This window comes from Triticum aestivum, chromosome 2A, assembly GCF_018294505.1.
Source record: "Triticum aestivum cultivar Chinese Spring chromosome 2A, IWGSC CS RefSeq v2.1, whole genome shotgun sequence".
Classification (NCBI taxonomy): Eukaryota; Viridiplantae; Streptophyta; class Magnoliopsida; order Poales; family Poaceae; genus Triticum; species Triticum aestivum.
Window position 1 is genome coordinate 283,465,827 of NC_057797.1, and position 24,195 is coordinate 283,490,021.

Sequence of the window (24,195 nt, forward strand, 5' to 3'; positions counted from 1 at the left end):
AAGAAGAAGATACCACGGACTCCAAGGACTATCGCAAAGGTTACTAATAACCTAAGGGAGCTAGCAATTACTATCAACATGAAGTAAGTAGGGTGAATCTCGGGTTCAAAACCCAAGGAATAGAATACCTACTCCTAAGTAGCACCACGAGATGCTTTCGAGAATGATGGCCAGAATCTTCACACTGGGAACACAAAACGTTGCTAGATTACTAGGTGACTCCCTAGAACACCTAGGGTCATAATAATTATTCCAACATATATGTCGAGGCAATAAAGTACCTCAACTCACTAATTTGTGTGATTGATCTGACCAAAAGGACATCGGGAACGGAAGAACGGATTTGCAAATGCATCAGATTGTTTAGAAACCTGAGATGACTCGGACAGCATAACAGCGGTAAATGCTCAAAAAGATTTGAGACAATCACAAAAATGGTGGCATAACCACTCGGAAGCACAATATCAAGGTTTCGAGATCAACAGTTAACATACAGAAGTAGTAAAGGCTGAACTGAGATTTAAAACTAACAATTCTATAGGTCTATGGATTAGTAACACGTCATCCTGAGAGATAAAAGAGAATTTTAGTTCTTAATCCCCGTAGAAAAGAAGAGGTTGACTCAGATTAGAAGGACATAAGGTAAAGGAGTAAAAAGAGCCTTACGTTCCATCCCACAATCAATTCCCTTATATAACTAAAGCATTTCTAGACTCAACTTCGACCAGTTTGGCTTGGTAATCCTACAGGCAGTCAAGCTCTGATACCAACGCTGTCAGGACCCCGATCCTAAGTCACACCGATCTAGCATGTAACACATCATATCACTTTGCGGCCTCACGCACGGTATTCCCACGGGTGCCACCTTACCTGGCCCGGGACCGTTTGCGCCTTTTGGCTCACGTATATGATAGTGTTGCTAGCATCCATATGACAAAGAACTCGGGCTGACATGGCTAGTCGTGAACCCAAAGTGGCACTAACTTACAGGGACAGGCATCCATGACCCAGCATCGAACGTGTCGGTCATCAGCGAGTGAATCCAGGCTGTAGCACTGGGCTAGCAGGACTCCGGTGAACCGGGCTGTAGCAGGCTAGCAGGACTCCGGTATTCATCGCGTGACATTTCCCTGAAGGGACAGACACAGGAACGAAGAAGGACACATGCCGGCCAGCCTAAGTGTTCCGGAGCAGTAGCAAGCTACCATGGCTCAGTGGAAACACTAGGAGACATTTCCCGGTAAGAGAGGCTACTAAGGATAAACAACTAGATAGTCAGATCCCACACATACCAAGCATTGCAATAACATACACACAATATGCTCGATATGTGCAAATACAACATGGTATCACAAAATGACTCTACAACTCAAGTATTTTATTAGGCTCCAAGGAGCGAGATATTACAAACATGGGTCTCATGACTCAACAATCAGAGCATACAAGTCAAAGCACAAGCGGAAGCTTAACATGGCTGAGTACAGACAACTATAAATGAAAAAGGCTGAGAAGCCTGACTATCTACCAGATCCTGCCGAGGGCACAAGATCGTAGCTGAGGTAACAAGCTAAACGTCGAAGTCCACGTGGAACTACTAGTGAGACTGAAGTCTCTCTGCAAAAACATAAATTAAGCAATGTAAGTACAAATGTACCCAGCAAGACTTACATCAGATCTATCTACATATGCATCATTATCAACAAAGGGGGTGGTGGAGTTTAACTGCAGCAAGCCAGCTTTGACTCGGTGGCTAACCTGAACTACGACTGCAAGTAACTCTTTTGAGGTGGCGCACACGAGTCCACATATTCACCATATCAATACACCACTATGGATACGATGGTGATCAAGGTGTCGCGCCGGTGACGATGGTGATCATGACGGTGCTTCGGAGATGGAGATCACAAGCACAAGATGATGATGGTCATATCATATCACTTATATTAATTGCATGTGATGTTTATCTTTTAATGCATCTTATTTTGCTTAGTTCGACGGTAGCTTTATAAGATGATCTCTCACTAAATTTTAAGATAAAAAGTGTTCTCCCTGAGTATTCACCGTTGCCAAAGTTCGTCGTGCCCAGACACCACGTGATGATCGGGTGTGATAAGCTCTACGTCCATCTACAACGGGTGCAAGCCAGTTTTGCACACGCAGAATACTCAGGTTAAACTTGACGAGCCTAGCATATGCAGATATGGCCTCGGAACACTGAGACCGAAAGGTCGAGCGTGAATCATATAGTAGATATGATGAACATAGTGATGTTCACCATTGAAAACTACTCCATTTCATGTGATGATCGGTTATGGTTTAGTTGATTTGGATCACGTGATCACTTAGACGATTAGAGGGATGTCTTTCTAAGTGGGAGTTCTTAAGTAATATGATTAATTGAACTTAAATTTATCATGAACTTAGTCCTGGTAGTATTAGCATATCTATGTTGTAGATCAATAGCTCGCGTTTAGCTCCACTGTTTTATTTTAGATATGTTCCTAGAGAAAACTAAGTTGAAAGATGATAGTAGCAATAATGTGGACTGGGTCCGTGATCTGAGGTTTATCCTCATTGCTGCACAGAAGAATTAAGTCCTTGATGCACCGCTAGGTGACTGACCTATTGCAGGAGCAGATGCAGACGTTATGAACATTTGGCTAACTCAATATGATGACTACTTGATAGTTTAGTGCACCATGCTTAACGGCTTAGAATCGGGGCTTCAAAGACGTTTTGAACGCCATGGAGCATATAAGATGTTCCAAGAGTTGAAATTGGTATTTCATACTCATGCCCGTGTCGAGAGGTATGACCTCTGACAGTACTTTGCCTACAAGATGGAGGAGAATAGCTCAACCAGTGAGCATGTGCTCAGATTGTCTGAGTACTGCAATTTCTTGAATCAAGTGGGAGTTAATCTTCCAGATAAGAGAGTAATTGACAAAGTTCTCTAGTCACTATCACCGAGTTACTAGAACTTAGTGATGAACTATAATATGCAAGGGATGACAAAAGTAATTCCCAAGCTCTTCGTGATGCTGAAATCGACGAAGGTAGAAATCAAGAAAAACATCAAGTGTTGATGGTTGACAATGACCACTAGTTTCAAAAGGGGCAAAGGGAAGAAAGGGAACTTCAAGAAGAACGGCAAGCAAGTTGCTGCTCAAGTGAAGAAGCCCAAGTCTGGACCTAAGCCTGAGACTGAGTGCTTCTACTGTAAAGGGACTGGTCACTAGAAGCGGAACTGTCCCAAGTATTTGGCGGATAAGAAGGATGGCAAAGTGAACAAAGGTATATTTTATATACAGATTATTGATGTGTATTTTACTAGTGTTCATAGCAACCCCTTGGTGTTTGATACTGGTTCAGTTGCTAAGAGTAGTAACTCGAAACGGGAGTTGCAGAATGAACAAAGACTAGTTAAGGGTGAAGTGACGATGTGTGTTGGAAGTGGTTCCAAGATTGATATGATCATCATCGCACACTCCCTATACTTTTGGGATTAGTGTTGAACCTAAATAAGTGTTATTTGGTGTTTGCGTTGAGCATGAATATGATTTGATCATGTTTATTGCAATACGGTTATTCATTTAAGTAAGAGAATAAATTGTTGTTCTGTTTACATAAATAAAACCTTCTATGGTCATACACCCAATGAAAATGGTTTGTTGGATCTTGATTGTGGTGATACACATTCTCATAATATTGAAGCCAAAAGATGCAAAGTTAATAATGATAGTGCAACTTATTTGTGGCACTGCCGTTTAGGTCATATTGGTGTAAAGCGCATGAAGAAAATCCATGCTGATGGGCTTTTGGAATCACTTGATTATGAATCAGTTGATGCTTGCGAACCGTGCCTCATGGGCAAGATGACTAAGACTCCGTTCTCCGGAACAATGGAGCAAGCAACTGACTTATTGGAAATAATACATACTGATGTATGCAGTCCGATGAATGTTGAGGCTCGCGGCGGGTATTGTTATTTTCTGACCTTCACAGATGATTTGAGCTGATATGGGTATATCTACTTGATGAAACATAAGTCTGAAACATTTGAAAAGTTCAAAGAACTTCAGAGTGAAGTGGAAAATCATCGTGACAAGAAAATAAAGTTTCTACGATCTGATCGCAGAGACAAATATTTGAGTTACGAGTTTGGTCTACAATTAAAACAATGTGGAATAGTTTCACAAAATCATGCCACCTGGAACACCACAGCATAATGGTGTGTCCAAACGGCATAACCGTACTATTATTGGATATAGTGCAACCTATGATGTTTCTTACCGATTAATCACTATAGTTTTGGCGTTATGCATTAGAGACAGCTGCATTCATGTTAAAAAGGGCACCATCTAAATCCATTGAGGCGACACCGTATGAACTGTGGTTTGGCAAGAAACCAAAGTTGTCGTTTCTTAAAGTTTGAGGTTGCAATGCTTATGTGGAAAAGTTTCAACCTGATAAGCTCAAACCCAAATCGGAGAAGTGCGTCTTCATAGGATACCCAAAAGAAAATGTTGGGTACACCTTCTATCACAGATCCAAAGGCAAGTTGTTCATTGCTGAGAATGGATCCTTTCTAGAGAAGGAGTTTCTCTCGAAAGAAGTGAGTGGGAGGAAAGTAGAACTTGATGAGATAACTGTACCTGCTCCCTTATTGGAAAGTAGTTCATCATAGAAATCTGTTCCTGTGACTACTACACCAATTAGTGAGGAAGCTAATGAAGATGATCATGTAACTTCAGATCAAGTTACTACCGAACCTCGTAGGTAAACCAGAGTGAGATCCGCACCAAAGTGGTACGGTAATCCTGTTCTGGAGGTCATGTTACTTGACCATGACGAGCCTGCGAACTATGAGGAAGCGATGATGAACCCAGATTCCGCGAAATGGCTTGAGGCCATGAAATCTGAGATGAGATCCATGTATGAGAATAAAGTATGGACTTTGATTGACTTGCCCATTGATCGGCGAGCCATTGAGATTAAATGGATCTTCAAGAGGAAAACGGACGCTAATAGTAGTGTTACTATCTACAAAGCTAGAATTGTTGCAAAAAGGTTTTTGACAAGTTCAAGGTGTTGACTACGATGAGAGTTTCTCACTCGTATCTATGCTTAAGTCTGTCCGAATCATGTTAGCAATTGCCGCATTTTATGATATCTGGCAAATGGATAAACAAAACTACATTCCTTAATGGATTTATTAAAGAAGAGTTGTATATGATGCAACCAGAAGGTTTTGTCAATCCTAAAGGTACTAACAAAATATGCAAGCTCCAGCGATCCATCTATGGACGGATGCAAGCATCTCGGAGTTGGAATATACGCTTTGATAAGTTGATCAAAGCATATAGTTTTATACAGACTTGCGGTGAAGCCTGTATTTACAAGAAAGTGAGTGGGAGCACTACAACATTTCTGATAAGTATATGTGAATGACATATTGTTGATCGGAGATAATGTAGAATTATTCTGCAAAGCATAAAGGAATGTTTGAAAGGAGTTTTTCAAAGAAAGACTTCAGTGAAGCTGTTTACATATTGAGCATCAAGATCTATAGAGATAGATAAAGACGCTTGATAAGTTTTTCAATGAGTACATACCTTAACAAGATTTTGAAGTAGTTCAAAATGGAACAGTCAAAGAAGGAGTTCTTGCCTGTGTTACAAGGTGTGAAGTTGAGTAAGACTCAAAACCCGAGCACGGCAGAAGATAGAGAGAGAATGAAAGTCATTCCCTATGCCTCAGCCATAGGTTCTATAAAGTATGACATGATGTGTACCAGACCTATTGTATACCCTGCCCTGAGTTTAGCAAGGGAGTACAATAATGATCTAGGAGTAGATCACTGGACATTGGTCAAAAATTATCCTTAGTGGAATAAGGATATGTTTCTCGATTATGGAGGTGACAAAAAGGTTCGTCGTAAAGGGTTATGTTGATGCAAATTTTGACATTGATCCAGATGACTCTAAATCTCAATCTGGATACATATTGAAAGTGGGAGCAATTAACTAGAGTAGCTCCGTGCAGAGCATTGTTGACATAGAAATTTACAAAATACTTACGGATCTGAATGTGGCAGACCCGTTGACTAAACATCTCTCACAAGCAAAACATGATCACACCTTAGTACTCTTTGGGTGTTAATCACATAGCAATGTGAACTACATTATTGAATCTAGTAAACCCTTTGGGTGTTGGTCACATGACGATGTGAACTATGGGTGTTAATCACATGATGATGTGAACTATTGGTGTTAAATCACATGGCGATGCGAACTAGATTATTGACTCTAGTGCAAGTGGGAGACTGAAGGAAATATGCCCTAGAGGCAATAATAAAGTTATTATTTATTTCCTTATTTCATGATAAATGTTTATTATTCATGCTAGAATTGTATTAACCGGAAACATAATACATGTGTGAATACATAGACAAACAGAGTGTCACTAGTATGCCTCTACTTGACTAGCTCGTTGAATCAAAGATGGTTAAGTTTCCTAGCCATAGACATGAGTTGTCATTTGATTAACGGGGTCACATCATTAGAGAATGTTGTGATTGACTTGACCCATTCCGTTAGCATAGCACTTGATCATTTAGTTTGTTGCTATTGCTTTCTTCATAACTTATACATGTTCCTATGACTGAGATTATGCAACTCCCGTTTACCGGAGGAACACTTTGTGTGCTACCAAACGTCACAACGTAACTGGATGATTATAAAGGTGCTCTACAGGTGTCTCCAAAGGTACTTGTTGGGTTGGCGTATTTAGAGATTAGGATTTGTCACTCCGATTGTCGGAGAGGTATCTCTGGGCCCACTCGGTAATGCACATCACTATAAGCGTTGCAAGCATTGCAACTAATGAGTTAGTTGCGGGATGATGTGTTACGGAACGAGTAAAGAGACTTGCCGGTAACGAGATTGAACTAGGTATTGAGATACCGACGATCAAATCTCGAGCAAGTAACATACCGATGACAAAGGGAACAACGTATGTTGTTATGCGGTCTGACCGGTAAAGATCTTCGTAGAATATGTGGGAGCCAATATGAGCATCCAGGTTCCGCTATTGGTTATTGACCAGAGACGTGTCTCGGTCATGTCTACATAGTTCTCGAACCCGTAGGGTCCGCACGCTTAAAATTCGATGACGATTATATTATGAATTTATGTGTTTTGATGTACCGAAGGAGTTCGGAGTCCCGGATGAGATCGGGGAAATGACGAGGAGTCTCGAAATGGTCGAGACGTAAAGATCGATATATTGGACGACTATATTCGGACATCGGAAAGGTTCCGAGTGATTCGGATATTTTCGGGAGTACCGGTGAGTGACGGGAATTCGTATTGGGCCTTAATGGGCCATACGGGAAAGGAGAGAAAGGCCTCCAAGGGTGGCCGCACCCCTCCCCATGGGCTGGTCCGAATTGGACTAGGGAGGGGGGCGCCCCCTTCCTTCCTTCTTCTTTTCCCTTCCCTTTCCTTCTCTCCTACTCCTACTACTTGGAAGGGATCCTAGTTCTACTAGGAAAGGGGGAATCCTACTCCCGGTGGGAGTAGGACTCCCCTAGGGCGCGCCATAGAGAGGGCCGGCCCCTCTCCTCCTTCACTCCTTTATATACGTGGCCAGGGGCACCCCATAGACACAACAATTGATCTCTTAATCTTTTAGGCGTGTGCGGTGCCCCCTCCACCATAATCCACCTCGATCATATCGTAGCGGTGCTTAGGCGAAGCCCTGCGTCGGTAGAACGTCATCATCGTCATCACACCGTCGTGCTGACGAAACTCTCCCTCAACACTCGGCTGGATCAGAGTTCGAGGAACGTCATCGAGTTGAATGTGTGCAGAACTCGGAGGTGTCGTGCGTTCGGTACTTGATCGGTCGATCGTGAAGACGTACGACTACATCAACCGTGTTGTGCTAACGCTTCCGCTTTCGGTCTACGAGGGTACGTGGACAACACTCTCCTCTCTCGTTGCTATGCATCACCATGGTCTTGCGTGTGCGTAGGAAATTTTTTTAAATTACTATGTTCCCCAACAACACGGCCTACTTGCTGCTCTATGTCGACGACATCATCCTGACGGCATGTACGGCTGGTCTCCTCAGTCAGCTCACGGCTCATCTTCGCGATGAGTTCGCCATCAAGGACTTGGGTCCTTTGCACTACTTTCTCGGGGTCGAGGTGGTGTGTCGTCCGGATGTCTTCTTCCTTCATCAGCGGAAGTACGCTCACGAGCTCCTGGAGCACGCTGGCATGCTTAACTGCAAGCCCGCCGCTACGCCTGTTGATAGGAAGGCCAAGCTTTCTGCCACGGATGGTTCTCCTCCTTCGATGCTGCTTTCTATCGGTCTATCATTGGTGCTCTCCAGTACCTCACTCTGACTCAACCGGAGATACAGTATGCCGTGCAGCAGGTGTGTCTTCATATGCATGCTCCTCGAGACGTTCATTGGGCTGCCGTCAAGCGGATTCTCCGCTATATCTGTGGCACTATGGATCTTGGCGTCACGCTTCACGCCTCCGTCGACACCGCCCTCACTGCCTACTCCGATGCAGACTGGGCAGGCTGCCCTGACACTCGTCGCTTCACTTCGGGCTATTGTGTCTACCTTGGACCCCCACTCATCTCGGGCTATTGTGTCTACCTTGGACCCTCACTCATCTCGTGGTCGTCCAAGCGACAGCCTACGGTCTCTCATTCCAGTGCTAAGGCTGAGTATCGTGCGGTGGCCAACGCCGTCGCCGAGTGTTCGTGGCTTCGCCAGCTGCTTCAAGAGCTCTCTTGCCCTGTTGACCATGCCACGATGGTCTACTGCGACGTCTCGGCGGTCTACCTCTTCGCTAACCTAGTGCATCATCGACGGACCAAGCATATTGAGTTGGATATTCATTTTGTTCGGGAACAGGTGGCCCTTGGCCATATTCGTGTTTTACACGTCCCTACTTTCCAACAATTTACAGATATCATGACCAAGGGCTTGCCTACGGCGTCATTTGAGGAGTTCCGGTTCAGTCTTTGCATCAACCGCGATGCCGCTTCAACTGCGGGGAGTGTTTAGTATATGTGTTATGTGCATATTGTGTATTGGGCCCGCCTCCTACCTTGTATAGTTGAGGTCCGTGGTCCATCTTTGTACATCATATATACGTGCCTATGCACGAGAGCAATACAATTCACATATTTTACAACAGTTTCCTACTCCCTTCAATCCATAACTAATTTAAATTTGGGCCTGAATCCCCAAGGAACGTTTGCTGTCATAGATAGCATTTGCGAATGATCAAGAGAACTTTTTTAGTGTTGTACATGGCAGTTCATTTGTTTTTAGGCAAATTTCTTTAGAAACTGCCATCCGCGCAATCTGGGTCTTGTGGTTACGAGAGCGTTCACTGGGAATTTCGTCCTGAGTAACGGTTGCCAATTATCATTACCGTTTGAATTTACATGCAGTGAGCTCCAGGCAGATGCCCAGAACGGCCAGTAGCTAGAAGGCCCTACCTGAATAGCATACTAACTGTTGCACAACAGAATATAGAATCTTTGCATCCCCACCTCCCAGCAGGCACTACCAGTGCAGGGGAGTTGAGCCATGCTATGTTAAAAGCCAACGCACTTGGCCCATCTGAACCAGCATGATATCTTCTTTGGTAACCGATAGGGTTCCAGAGATGCAGGATCCAACTCCAGGGACTTAGGATCTGTCCAGATGTATACCCCTCGTTCTTGCTTGCTTCCCGGCACCGTGTTGTCAAGGATTATTGCAACAACCAGAGCCACCACAACATTGATGGATAGAAGAGCGTTCACTGCATAATTTAGCTGCAGAACAAACCCGAGAATTAGGTCGGCTCATGGTTAACTACAGCGAAGATGGTTTAACCACTATCCAGCTTGTTCAGAGAGAAATCTCACCCCATCACTGGCAGTGCGAACTGGTCCACTCGAAGCTGCAGCGTACGGAACAAGATAGCCCGGTAGAATGAGATTGGAGCTGGGTTCATATTGCTGAAAGTATGCGGGGATGGACAGGGAGATGAACAGGGTAAAACCAACGATTATCATGTTCCTTGAGCTTACAGCTTCGGTATATCGCAATGTGGATAAGCCAAGTGCGACAATAAGAGCCCAGGTGAAGCAAAGAACAGAGGCGGCCAAAGCAACAGGGATAGAAGCAAGGAGAGCTCCGATTTTTCCTGCAGCCAAGGAATTCAGATGTAAGCAGTCTACAACTAGTCAACGACAAAATGGTCGTGAGAAAAATATTAGACCATACCAAAGACAGAGAAAATGACCAGCAAGGCTCCCCCAAGCTGCAAAGCTCTTCTGCTGGCCATTTTGGTTGTGTCAAGGGTATGGATGTTCTCTGTTAATGTTGTCGACCCAGTTCCTGTACCCCATAGTCCGGCGATAAAAGTACAAATCCCCTCAAGGCCAATCCCTCTGCTAACAACTCCACGTGTTGGAGGGCTTAAATTAACTAGCAACGAAGCAGCATGATATGATGAAAGCTGCAGAAGTACCAGCGGGTGTTACTTCGATCATTACTTATTCGAGATGAAGGATAGGTCTTTTATTAGTACATTGACAAAAACTACTTACTGAATCAACTGATGCAACCACTGAAACTATCACCATAACGATAGCTGTTTTGAAATGAAATGTAGGAGGGCCCCACTGCAATGGATACGGAACCCTCACCCAGGCAGCACTTCTCCAAGCATTAGAAACATCAGTTCGACAACGCCTCATAATCTCTGCATGTCTTCTGCATGAATCCAATAATATATTTGAACTGGGTATACTTGAACTGCAGCCCTTAAAGTTGTATGCACCACCAGCAGTTAGGAAGAATGCATACACCCATATAATGCCAACACTGAGTGGTACCTGGCAACAGAAGATTCCAGTGCAGTTAGAAGGCAGCAAAACATTAGTTCATGGATGTAGTCTATCGGCACAACAATGAACATGCAGGGATAGGATTAGAGAAGTACTGCATAGATGAGGAAGATATGGTTTCCAAACAGGGATATTTTTCTCATGTACTGCAATGCAGAAGGGCAGTGATCAGTATGATACTGGGAGCAATACAAGTTAAAGAACAAACCACCTACGGTGGCAACGGTGACACTAGAAATATGAAATGGCAGAAGCAAATAAAATAAATGAGATAATGTGCATGGTTACTTGATAAAAAGAAGAGAATCTCGCAGGCATACCAGGGTGCACAGAAGAAGCAATACAATGAGGGGCATGCTTATTTCTACACAACTACCAGCATGAGGGAAACCATAACTGAAAAACGCCAAACCCACTGCAGCAATAGTTGGTGCCACGACGACTGGGTTTATCAATCTGTAATACCACAATTAGACATATGTCCTAGGCTGGTAATTTCATGATGACCTTTTTTACATACCTCAGAAGCAGTGACATAAGACCACTGTACCCCAAAATTATTTGGAAAACTGAACCAACAAGTATAGCCCCCTGTAATTCCCTCATTATGTGCTTGAATTTCTGCATGTCATAAAGAATGAATACCAAATTGAGAGAGATAATGCATGATAAAAGGCCCTTGGTCCAAAGATCAAAGGGTGAAACTTTTGCTTTTATTAAGAAAACGCTAGATCCTCACTTAGGTGAAAACTCAATCCAGCACATAAATGCTTGGTGTGGAATCTCATATGCCACTAAATGTGAAACTACATAATGCAAGTACAGTACACTCCAGATATCTCTTTTAAGGGTGTGGTTTCTGTTCCCTTGGAGACAAGTTGTGGAAATAAGATATCTGGAGTGGACTGTGCTTGCATCATGTAGTTTCACATTAAGACTTGGTCCTCACCAATAGAACACAAACCACACCCTTAAATGAGAACAGAGCTATAATGTTGGTTGTCACATTAGATTTCTGGTGATGCGGACATATGCAGAAGGCGCTCACTACTAGACCTTATTGTGGTTCTATTTAAGGGGTGACAGCTATTTGATATGCTTCCATATCAGGAAATACCAAATAACCATGGTACCCTGCTTTGCAACTGGCCACTAAGTCCACAGTATTCATGCTTATGGTACTCAAATTTTCATTATTCAAAATTAAGTGCCCAATTAATGTATATTCATCAGTAAATTTTCTACACCATGCTGAAATAACTCTTTTATGTGCCTCCCTCACAAACATTTACGGCAGCTTACCAAATTTAGGTGATTTTTATTTGAACTTTTAGAACTGGATATCAAAAGCATACCTGCTTCTCACTTTGCAACCTTAGCCGAACAGCTCGGTGGAAAAATTATGCCTACTTCCTTATCACTTCACCACCACAGATTGTACGTATAGGTTCAATGTTGTATTATACAGACGTACTCCCTCCGTTCGGAATTACTTGTCGCAAAAATGGATGTATCTAGACGTATTTTAGTTCTAGATACATCCATTTCCGAGACAAGTAATTCCGAACGGAAGGAGTAATGTTTTGCCATTCATAAACATGAACAGGTGAGTTTTCATTCTATGAGATTTGGAGTAATGTGTCCATTGCATTATCTGAAAATGCTTGAGGAAGAATGTGCAGATAAAGTAAAGAGGGTCTAGAATTTGAGCATACATCATCATTAAGATTTCTGAACTTCTCAGAGTTCGCGATCACCAATGCAGGAGCCAAATATACAAAAGAACTTCCTTGAATCAATGGAAGCCGAGAACCAAGAAAAGTATGAAGTATTGTTGTAAGACCAGACACTAATAACATGGTGGAAATGACTGTTGCAGTGTCCACCTGTCACATGAAATGAACATATTATTTCAAGGCAGTTTTACAGCTAAACGCAAGTAAGGATAAAAGAAAGGAAGGGGGAGGTCATACATCCGATCCACCCATGGTTGGTACCAATATCAAAGGAATAAAAACAAGCGAACCGGCTATTGACAAGTAGTGTTGTATGCCATAAAATACGAGGAGTGCTGTAATGGAAAAAGAAAATTAAGTTAATAACTGTCCCTGCAGTTTCCATCAGATTGACATCAAAACTCATCCCAAACGCAAGGAATAGCAGGCCAAATTTGAATTGCATTACAGCACAGGGTTTTCAATTGTGTGATCTGATAAAAAATGAAGTTAAATGATGTGTGCCCTGCAGTATGCAGACTGTTTCATCCTTAGAATTGTAATAATGTAAAATCAGGCCGTCTGCTAGCCTAAAAGTGGATTTTAAATATTAGAATGCCACTTCAAAGTTGAAGTAGGTATGAACCCACAGAAGATGCTGAAGACCTAAATTGATGCCCAAGGAATTTATTTACTTGACTTGGATATCTAGGGGATAGATTAATAAAGCCGAAGCAATAAGCCGTTGATATCCTTGCATTATGTTGAGATAAGTGTGCCGACAAGAGTATTATTAGGTAACAAAATTATTAGAAGCAGACTGGGCAGAACTTTAACATTTCGTAAACATTTCGCAAACATGCGGTGCTTCCCACACTTCCGGTGCGCCGCTTAAAGCTTGATGAAAGTGATAATTGGCTAAATGTCACTATAGATACCAAAAGCAAAAGGAGAATGGATTAAATTTGTGTTTGGTTCATATGTAAAAATCATGCATTACACAGTATCCAGATTAATAGAAATAATAGAGCAAATCACGTTAAAGTCGCAAGAAAAACAGATGACATAACTAAAATAACTAAGCAAGTTTTCTTTCCCTATTTTCAGCCATTTTGGTATATATTTATGGGTGTGTCTAGGGCACATCTAGATGTGCCCTAGTTATTGCACATCTAAGTGAGTGAATCAAACATAAAGAGAAAAAGATAAAAGAGAAAGAAAATATTCACACGAATCTTAATGTAAGATCAATGACATATGACTTAGATGTGCAATACTTATGGCACATCTAGATGTGCTTTAGCAAAACTGTATATTTATATCAGAATATAAAATGATTGCAGAAACATACATATTAGCAATTATTACTTGTCCAATAAAGCTGACATGGACAGCTGGAGCTGCAAATCTGTGCTTGTCTGATCACACAACCCCTTAAAGCAGCTTGTGTAATAAACATTGTGCTACAATCAAGCTCCAAAATACAGTGCGTGAATAAACACTTGAATCAACTGGAGTGTGTAGAAACAAGGGGTTCCAATTAATCAAACATACATACATTGTCTAATTAGGCATAGCAGATTGCATACCCAGAGGTTAAGGATCATCTCGGTGAAGGACTTTGATGTAACTTTATATACATTATGTGGCAGGCACTCATAAAAACTCCTACGTAACAATTAGACATGATGATACATGACCCCTCGGACATTAGTATCACAATCAGAAAGACTAAAATCCATCTATCTATTCGTCATTAAATTAGTGCAACGCAGGTAATAGCTTGAAGCAGAAGAGCAGGGAACTCACCCCACCCGGGGTTCTCGGAGACGCCGCAGCGGAGCCCTGATGGCCGATTAAGAGGCGCCGTCTCCTCGCCTTGCACACCGCCGGCAACACCGTCCTCCTCGTTGGCCCACTGCTGCTGGTAGTACGCGGCCAGCTCCGCGTCCCTCTCCTCATCCTCCTTTTTCTTCCTCGCCTCTGCCTCCTCAGCCTTTCGCTTCGCCTCCGCCTCCTCCGCCTTCTTCCTCGCACTCGTATCCGCATCCGCGTCGGCGCGCACGCCGTTGGCGCTCCTGCTCACATTGAGCGCCGCCCTCTCGCCGAGCAGGCGCTCGACGCCGTCCCTCCTCCTCGCCGGTTCTGGCTGCGCTGGCACCTCGACGGGCGGGATCTCGAGCTCGCCGCGGAGGTCGATGCGGCGGCGAGGTCGGACTTGGTGGTCGAGGTCGAGCGGCGGCGCGGGATCGGGGTCGTCCTCCGCAGCCGCGGGAGGGCGCGGCGGGCGGCGGGAGGATGCCAGGGGAGGCGGAGGCGGCGGGGGACGCGCGGTGGCGGTGGAGGAGTTGGAGACCGCGGACTCGCCGGAGAAGAAGGCGGAGGGGTGGAAGCCGGTGCGGCGGGCCCAGGAGCGCAGCTCCCGGGGGTTGTGGTCGGTGTTGTTCCCCGTGAAGGGCGGCACCCGCGCGTCGTCCTCGGCGTCTCCGCGTGCAGGCGGGGGCGCGGCCCCGCCGCCGCGGGCTGTAGTTCGGCCGGAGCTGGGCATCGCCGGCGGAACGCGCAGCAGCTTGAGTAGTGTGGAAGGTAGCTAGCACAGCAGCTGCTCCGCAAGTGACCGACCGCTGTGAGGAGAGAGAGAGAGATACGGGTACCACGTCGCTTCAGAACGCAGCCGTCGTCGGGGAACGAACGTTGGTTGCGTGACTGACACGAGGTGGCCTACCGTGGACGACGGTTGGCGGGGCCCGTGCGGCAGGGAGACAGCGGTGGTTGGCGCGGGGATCGTGGGGTGTCGCGCCGTCGCGGAGCTGTGTCGGTTAGGCTCAGGCCTCAAGCCCATCACCAGGTGTGTGATGTGAGGCGCTATTTCGATTTTGTTTTGGTTTGCTTGCTACTGTACGTCGCATGCGGTGGTGCTCCCCATGCTCCAAGTTCAAAACATCGATTCTAAATGTTCTAAAAAATTTGAAAAAAATATGAGTGTTCATAAGCAAAGTGACTACAACCTTGTTCGCACACGAACACGTCACTGTATATCCTTGACGCCGGGGGTGATGCATCGCAGCTCACGTTGAAGGTGACCCGTCTAAAAACGCGGTACGCAAGCAATCCGGCGGGTGTTTTTGAGGACCCGAAATCCAGGAGGGACCAATCTAACGCGCGGCGGCTATGGGCTGCCCTAGGTCGATTCGCCCACCCCTAGAGCCTCGAGGATCGCTGCCCTTCAATACGAAGAACGGACGAAAAATGAGAGAAAAAGAACAAGAAAGAGATGTAAAACCTAGGATAAAAAGTAGTATATTGATTTGTCGATTGTGTGTTATTCAATCGACCGTAACCTCTCATCTATTTATGAGGCAGCTGAACTTCCCGTATAAGAAAAGTACTAAAACTTCCACCCAAAACATCAAAAACCCTAACCTAACTCGGACATAAATCTTTTGCAATTTTCTGGATCAACTCGGAGCCACCGAGTGGTTTGCTTCGGTCCCACTGAGTGAACGTGGCCAACCTTCTGTAAGCTTCTGTATCTCGCTCAGAATTTTCTGGGTGGTTTCACTCGGAATTACCGAGTCAACTCGGTCTCGTTGAGTCAAATCAACTCGGTTGGTTCGAAATGACTCTGCAACTTCTGTTTCTGACCTTTTTTACTTTCACAGGTTGCATACAATCTTGGATTAAGATGATTTTTATATCAAAATCAACCAATTCAAAGAGACACACAACTTTCATGTTGAAACATTTTCCATCAGAGGCCATATTAATTGGGTTTCATGACATTCTTTAAGCTGGTGTCAACATGAGCATATCTGAACTTGTCATAACTTTTGCGTCCGAAATCTGTTTTATACCATCTTCATATCCATCCTGATGTTTTCTTGAAGAGAGCATTTCATGGTGACTTCCAATCACAAGTTTAAATTAATCTTAACATAGCTTTAAGCAACTTTTACTATTGTGTCACTTTTGAGCGTTAACACATGCCCCTATTTTTCGGCAAAGCTAGCTTGCCGAAAAATAACTTGTATCATGTTCGTTCTAAGGACGATGTTAACACTCCATCGGCCATTTATATATGCTTAGTGTAATACTTTTGTATCGGCCATGTTTATGCTTAGGACGATAATTCTCTATCAACCATTGCTTTTACATTTTTGTTTACATCATACCTTGGAACCAATTAGCAAGTAACATCGGGATGATTACAATCCACCGATGCATCGGCCAAAGCAACACAAGCCAAATTATCCGCATGAATGACTTCTACTTCATCATCGACCCATTATATTAAGAATTGATGCATGGTAGATGGCACGCATTGGTTAGCATGAACCCAATCACAACCTAATATAACATTATAGTTACCTTGCACCTCGGCGATGAAGAACATGGCGGCCAAAGTTTTGCTTCCCACAGTATGTTCCATGCACATCACACCTTTGGCCTCTATCTTTTCTTTACACAAATCCATTAAGAACCATATTATTCTTCATCAATGCATCGTCATATAATCCCAACTTCTTGAAGACCGAATAGGGCATAAGATTTACCACAACACCACCATCAAGGAGCATTCTAGGAACCGGCGATATATTAATATGACCTTTGAGGAACAATGGCTTCAAGTGTTTCACCGGTTCTTTTGGCTTCTCGAAGACAACATTCTTAGGACCAAAATCTAGCTGGGCCACCTCCCCTTCTTCACCTATAGCAAAAAATTAGGCAGGTAAATAATACACCATATTAATATCCATACCTTCCTAAACCGACGTAGATTCATAATCCATCATCTCGTCTTCATCTCCCAACATGTATATTGGATTTGAAGTTTCCTCAATTGAAGGGGATGTTTCGGGTGGTGTGGACGATGTTGTAAGGGTCGCATCATCCTCTTTTGGTGGTGTAGGTGTCACTGTAGCTAATGTAGAAGCATCTGTGTTTTCTTTTTGTTTAGGCCTCCACACTTGTTTTGCGAGTGGCATGGGCCGAATTTTATTGAACAATTCATCCCTTTGCTTCTCTTCTCTGCGCTCTACCTTCTTGTGGTTCCTCATGCGTTGCAATCTCCTTTTCATGGTCTTAGTTAGACTATGAGGACACCACTTAGGTTGAGTATATTTGGGATCCCTAGGTTTGGCCTTGTTTGTGCTAGCCTCATGATCATTAGCCATGGAACCCCGCTGAACAATAACAATATCAGCAATAGAATTAGTCAAATTACCAACAATTGGCACTTTGATCTCCTTTTGCTTGTCGCATTCTGAAATTTCCGCATTAGGTGACTTAGCACACTACACTTTTTATTGACCTTCCTTGGAGAAATTTTTGTTGGCCGACTAGCACCATGGCTCGAACGACCTTGTGGGGGATAATGAAGCCTCTCATGAGCAGGCCTTCTAGGGGTTGCCCACGCCATATGAAAAGCATAAGGAGCCATTGGGGGCTGCCCCCGACCTCCATTGAAGTCTCCCATATAATATGGCGTATAGGGGGGTGGCAACTTCCACGGTGTCCGTGCCCATGCACTACTTCAGGATGCTGCCAATGCGACACTACGATCAGAGACCCTTTGACGAAACTGTGTGCGATGCATTAATCACAAACGGTGATGGAAAAAACGTCAAAAAAGGTGCAAACCGTTTGCGATAGCGGAGCCATCAAACACAGTTCAGATTTTAGTTGCGTGTGCGATTTAGGGCACACGGTTAAGCCGTTCGAACTGTTTGCGATGAGGCAGAACAACAGAAACGGACAGCCATATCAATGTGTGTATGATATACGGCATATGGTTCGCTCCGATGAACTATTTGCTATTAGGGAGTGTAACAGAAATGGTTCATCAGATCAAGGTGTGTGATATATGACATATGGTTCACTCGCACGAACTGTTTTCGATTAGCGAACACAACAGAAACGGTTCAACTTAACAAGATGTGTGTGATACGTGGCAAATAGCCGACTCGAATGAACTGTTTGCGATGAGAAATTACAACACAGACGGTTAATACAGTTAGTTCGTGTGCGATTTTGTATGTACAAAAAACTTTGAAAATGCAAACTAGTTCCTTGTGGTGGCTAGGAGTATCGCACACGATGCGTCTGCGAGTACTCGTGTGCGATGATTAGTAAGTTACACATACGGTCGCAAGGGTGCTATGCTGATCATGGAGTCCGAGAAGACCATCGTCGGAAGGCCGCCAGCTCAGCCTTTTAGCTTTATATTTTATTATAATTGTATGCATATGTAGGTCGTGAGTGTTCTGGGCCTTGCCGCATGTGGCATTTTAAATTATCCTGAATATGTCAGACAATTATTAAGAATTATTAACCGTTGCCATTGTGTAAATTTGCCTCAACAGTAAGCAGAGCATGTGCAGGGACGCTAGAGCGGAGCGTGCCACGGCCGCCTCAATGGCAAGCAAAATGCGCGGACGGACGTGAGCAGAGTGCGCCGCGGCCACCTCAACGACGAGTAACCACATGGTCAACCTTCTACCATCAATAAATTTTGACCTTGTTTCTCGTCACATTGCAGATTACAATGCAATAAGTAATTGAAAATCTGTTCACACCTATCAAACTAATATGTGTTCACACTTAGCATCGGGCTATAAAAACTACCCACTCAAAAATTACTTCACAGTTCCTCTCCCCATCACCCACAAAAACTGGTCTTTCCTGTCAAGTCGTTCTGCCATGACCGGTAGGAGGAGTTTAGGGTCGACATATAACCAGGCAGCAAATACCAAGGCCGTGGAAGCACTAGAGAGGTCTCGCCACGAAGCCGCAGCCGCAGCAAAGATGTCCCAGCGCGCCGCGGAGCCCTCGACCGAGATCTCACGGGCACGCGAGGGCTCTCACAAGCACATTTGTAGCGTCGGCCATCGCAACGAGCCGACATTCCTAAAGTCCTTCACCAGCGACGACAACATTCTCGCTGGCGTCACTACGCGGCAGGAGCTGGTCGACGACTTGATGAAGCTGCTCAAGATCAGTGATGGCTCGGTTGACAAGGCGACCAGCCTCGTCGAGCAAATCATGAGTGATAATGCGAAGCTCCTCAAGGCGCTCGCCCAGAAGGAGGAGGAGGCCCCCGGCTGGAAGATGCTGCATGAGCAGAGCAGTGCCTCGGGAATGACGCTGACAACAGTCGTCGAGAAACTGATGGGTGACTTGTGGAAGCTCCAGATTGAGCGCGAGCAGGAGGTGGAGAAATCCGTGGCTGCTTTCAAGCAAAGTCGTGAGGAATTGAAGAAGGAGCTGGAGGATGTCGTTGCCCGGCGATCCATCGACGAGTAGAGACGGTAGCGACCCAAATCGTTGTTTGTAATTTCCTTCTTCTCTTGCCTCCGTGTCTTCCGTGCTTTGCCGCATGTGGCATTTTAAATTATCCGGAATATGTAAGACAATTATTATCTGCGCCATTGTAAAATTGTTGTCGTATTATCCGTTGCCATTTTATTTGTGCTCGTATTATCCGTTGCCCTATGTGGCAATTTAAATTAGGGCGGAATACGAGTTGAAAACACGAACAAAGCAAATGTTGCCATGGGATCACAAGCAAACACCCTCCGTCCAGGTGCTTTAATTAACCCATTAATGGAGAAGTTGTGAGCGAGGCGGGCGGCGGCTGGTGCATGGAGGTCAAAGAGCTTGCTTCCCGGTGAGCATGGGCGGCCTTGCTGCTCGCACGTGTCCCGTCGAGTCTGCGAGGTGCACAGGATGCACGCGTCCCGTCGAGCCTGCGCGGCGGACTGCTCGCACACATCCTGTCGAGCCTGCACGGCGAACTTCTCGTGCTCGTCCCGTCTAATCAAACAGTTGCACGCACACCACCAAGTATGGTTAAATTTCGACACGATTAATATAATACAACCGTTTGTGATATTAATGTGTCAGCTTTTTGTTTCAAAAAGGATTTCGTTGGCTACTAATGTGTGTGCATTTTCTCAAACTGGACGATTTTTTACCACGACATATATGTGCCATGTCATGAAACCATACCAAGTTTCATGGTTTTTGGGTGAGTTTTTGATTTACAGGGATTTAAATACCGAGATTCTCAATGTTTCAGGATGACGACAAGTTTGTAATTCATTTCCCATTCCTTAAATGAGACCTAAACATGCACCCAATGCCACATGAACGATTTCCCACCCATTTTGCTTCACTGGAGCATGTGCTTGTAGTTCAAATTTGAATTATGGACTACATTAAATGTGTAGAAAACTTAGTAATTAATAATATATACAATGGCCAAACGAACCCTGAACAGTTTCAAATTTCAGCCCGACACTCCTGTTATTCTATGTTGCCTGTAGAAAACAAAGTTCAAGGCGAGAAGAGGCAGCGATTATCGTTTCACCCACAAGAGGGGAATGTTTCCCTACCGGAACCACCAGGGTTGCGACAGACTCCGGTTTGTAAAAGGCTTGTAATATAGCTTTGCCCAAATTGGACAATTATATGTACCATGTAGTGACACCATGCCAAGTTTCATGATTTCCTGGTGAGTTTTGGATTTACAGAGATTTAAAAACCGAGATTCGCAATGTTTGTGGCCAAGCCAGGATGGCGAGACAGTTGAATTCGTTCCCATTCATTCCATGGGACCTAAACATGCATCCCAAGAAAACATGTACGTTTTTTCTAGCCATTTTGATGCACTGGAGCATGTATTTGTAGTTCGGATTTGGATTATGGTCATTAAATGCCTAGAAAACTCAATTAATGAATAAAAAAGTGTCAGGACCCCGACTCAATGCCACATCGATCTAGCATGTAACACCTCATATCACTTTGCGGCCTCACGCACGGTATTCCCACGGGTGTCGCCTTACCTTTGCCCGGGACCGTTTGCGCCTTTTGGCACACGTATATGACAGTGTCGCTAGCATCCATATGATAAGGAGCCCGGGCTGACATGACTAGTCGTAAACCCAAAGTGGCACAGACTTACAGGGACAGGCATCCATGACCCAGCATCGAACGTGTCGGTCATCAGCAAGTGGGTCCGGCCTGTAGCACTGGGCTAGCAGGACTCCGGTAAACCGGGCTGTAGCGGGCTAACAGGACTCCGGTACTCAAAGCGTGACATTTCCCCGAAGGGACAGACACAGGAACGAAGAAGGACACATGCCGGCCAGCCTAAGTGTTCCGGAGCAGTAGCAAGCTACCATGGCTCGGTGGAAACACTAGGAGACATTTCCCGGTAAGAGAGGCTACTGAAGATAAACGACTAGATAGTCAGATCCCACACATACCAAGCATTTCAATAACATACACACAATATGCTCGATATGTGCAACCACAACATGGCATCACAACATGACTCTATGACTCAAGTAATTTAATCAATAGGCTCCGAGGAGCGAGATATTACAAACATGGGTCTCATGACCCAACAATCAGAGCATACAAGTCAAAGCACAAGCGGAAGCTATCATGTCTGAGTACAGACATCTATAAATGAAAAAGGCTGAGAAGCCTGACTATCTACCAGATCCTGCCGAGGGCACAAGATCGTAGCTGAGGTAACAAGCTAAACGTCGAAGACCACGCGGAAATACTAGTGAGACTGAAGTCTCTCTGCAAAAACATAAAATAGGCAAACGTGAGTACAAATGTACCCAGCAAGACTTACATCAGAACTATCTACATATGCATCATTATCAACAAAGGGATGGTGGGGTTTAACTGCAGCAAGCCAGCTTTGACTCGGTGGCTATCCTGAACTACGACTGCGAGTAACTTTTTTGAGGTGGCGCACACGAGTCCACATATTCACCATATCAATACACCACTATGGATCCGCTCCCGTCTCCCTACGAGAACGCCCTCCATAGCACTCACGCTTATCTTGCGTATTTTAGAGTATCCACTTTCACTTGTCTATGAACTGATATAAGCAACCCAGAAGTCCTTTTCCGCGGACACGGCTATTCGAATAGATGATGTTAACCCTGCAGGGGTGTACTTCTTCACACACGCTCTCACCACTTACCGCCGTTTACACGACATGTACTCGGCAACCTTCAAGCGGAAGCCCAACGTGGGTGTCGGCCACGGCCTACCTAAACACTCAAGTCTCTAGTCCAAGTTTATCGCCTATTCGGGTTCCATCCATGAGGAGATCCGGCCGGAGTTTCACTCACAGCCCCAAACGATGTGTACAGGGTTCCGTGACACCAAACGGGCGCCCGGTTTACCCGGCCACGTGCCTACCGCATCACAGCCCACCCCTACGGTCAGCGCTGCGCACGGCCTCCAGCATACTACAAACACCAGAAACTACTTGCAACTCCTGGACAGAGGACAAGGGTGATCAAGAAGCCGAGAGGGTCCATTGGTTTCGGGCCCAATGCGTGGTAGTAGCTGAATCATGGATCACAAACACAGAACTCAATTCCTGAGGACGGCTGCAATGAGACAACCCACCATGTACTCCTACATGGCCTCTCACCGCTACCTTTACCAAATCGTGTTCACACACTTAGCTCACACACAGTAGGACAGGTTCACACGCCTCTGATTCATCCCCGATGAATCAGACCTGACTCAACTCTAAGCAGTAGCAGGCATGACAACAAACATAAATGAGTAGGCACATCAGGGCTCAAACAACTCCTACTCATGCTAGTGGGTTTCATCTATTTACTGTGGCAATGACAGGTCATGCAAAGGATAAAGGGGTTCAGCTACCGCAGCAAGTAACAGTTGAATCGTTGTTGTCCTAATGCAGTAAAAGAGAGCGGGAGCGAGAGAGTGGGATTTTATCGGAATGAACAAGGGGGTTTTGCTTGCCTGGCACTTCTGAAGATAGCATTGAGTCTTCATCAGTGTCAACGATCACATCATCGGTATCACGTCTATCGAGAGGGGACAAATACCGGCAACACAAAAAGGAACACAATCAATGCAATGCACAATATGATGCATGATCATGACATGGCAAAATGAATGTGTTTTGGGCTAATGCAACTAAAACCAGACTAAATGAAGTTGGTTTGAATCCAAGATTCAAATTCAAACTCCATATGTGATTATTTAAATGCCCTTTAATTGATTTGTGCTAAACAGCAGCTATAAGTTGTTCTAACATGCATGAAAATGGTACAGATGGATTCCTTGAATTTTTCTGATAATTTTTCATATATAATTTATTTAATTTGGAGTTACGGTTAATTTTCTATGATTTATTGAAGTTTAAACAATTTTCTGGAATTTTCTGATTTATTTTAAATCCAGAAAATCATTTAATGCGTCAGCATGACATCACCTTGACGTCAGCAGGTCAACAGGGCGCCTCCAGGTCAAACCTGACCAGTGGGGTCCACTGGTCAGTGACCCAGGGCTGTTTAGTGTCAATGGCAGGTGGGGCCGGGTCAAAGGCCACGTCAGCAGGGTCAATGCTGACGGGTGGGGCCACTGGATTAGTTAAAAACTAAACAGAAACTAATCTATACTTAATTAGCAGGTGGGGCCCTGCTGTCAGTGTCACGATTAATTAACAGAATTGATTAACTTTAAATTAATCCTAAACTAGA

At 44.6% G+C, this 24,195-nt stretch overlaps 1 protein-coding gene across 1 annotated transcript; it reads right to left on the reverse strand.

The window, feature by feature from the left end:
- Positions 1-9,428: 9,428 nt before the first annotated feature.
- On the reverse strand, positions 9,429-15,286 carry LOC123188539 (nucleobase-ascorbate transporter 11). The gene is made up of 10 exons (XM_044600708.1): positions 14,456-15,286; positions 12,905-13,002; positions 12,647-12,817; positions 11,452-11,552; positions 11,252-11,387; positions 11,027-11,077; positions 10,632-10,919; positions 10,306-10,540; positions 9,945-10,225; positions 9,429-9,851 (listed from the first exon to the last, which is right to left on the reverse strand). The coding sequence occupies exons 1-10, from the start codon at positions 15,192-15,194 to the stop codon at positions 9,630-9,632; spliced, it is 2,322 nt and encodes a 773-aa protein (XP_044456643.1). The 5' UTR covers positions 15,195-15,286; the 3' UTR covers positions 9,429-9,629.
- Positions 15,287-24,195: the final 8,909 nt, after the last annotated feature.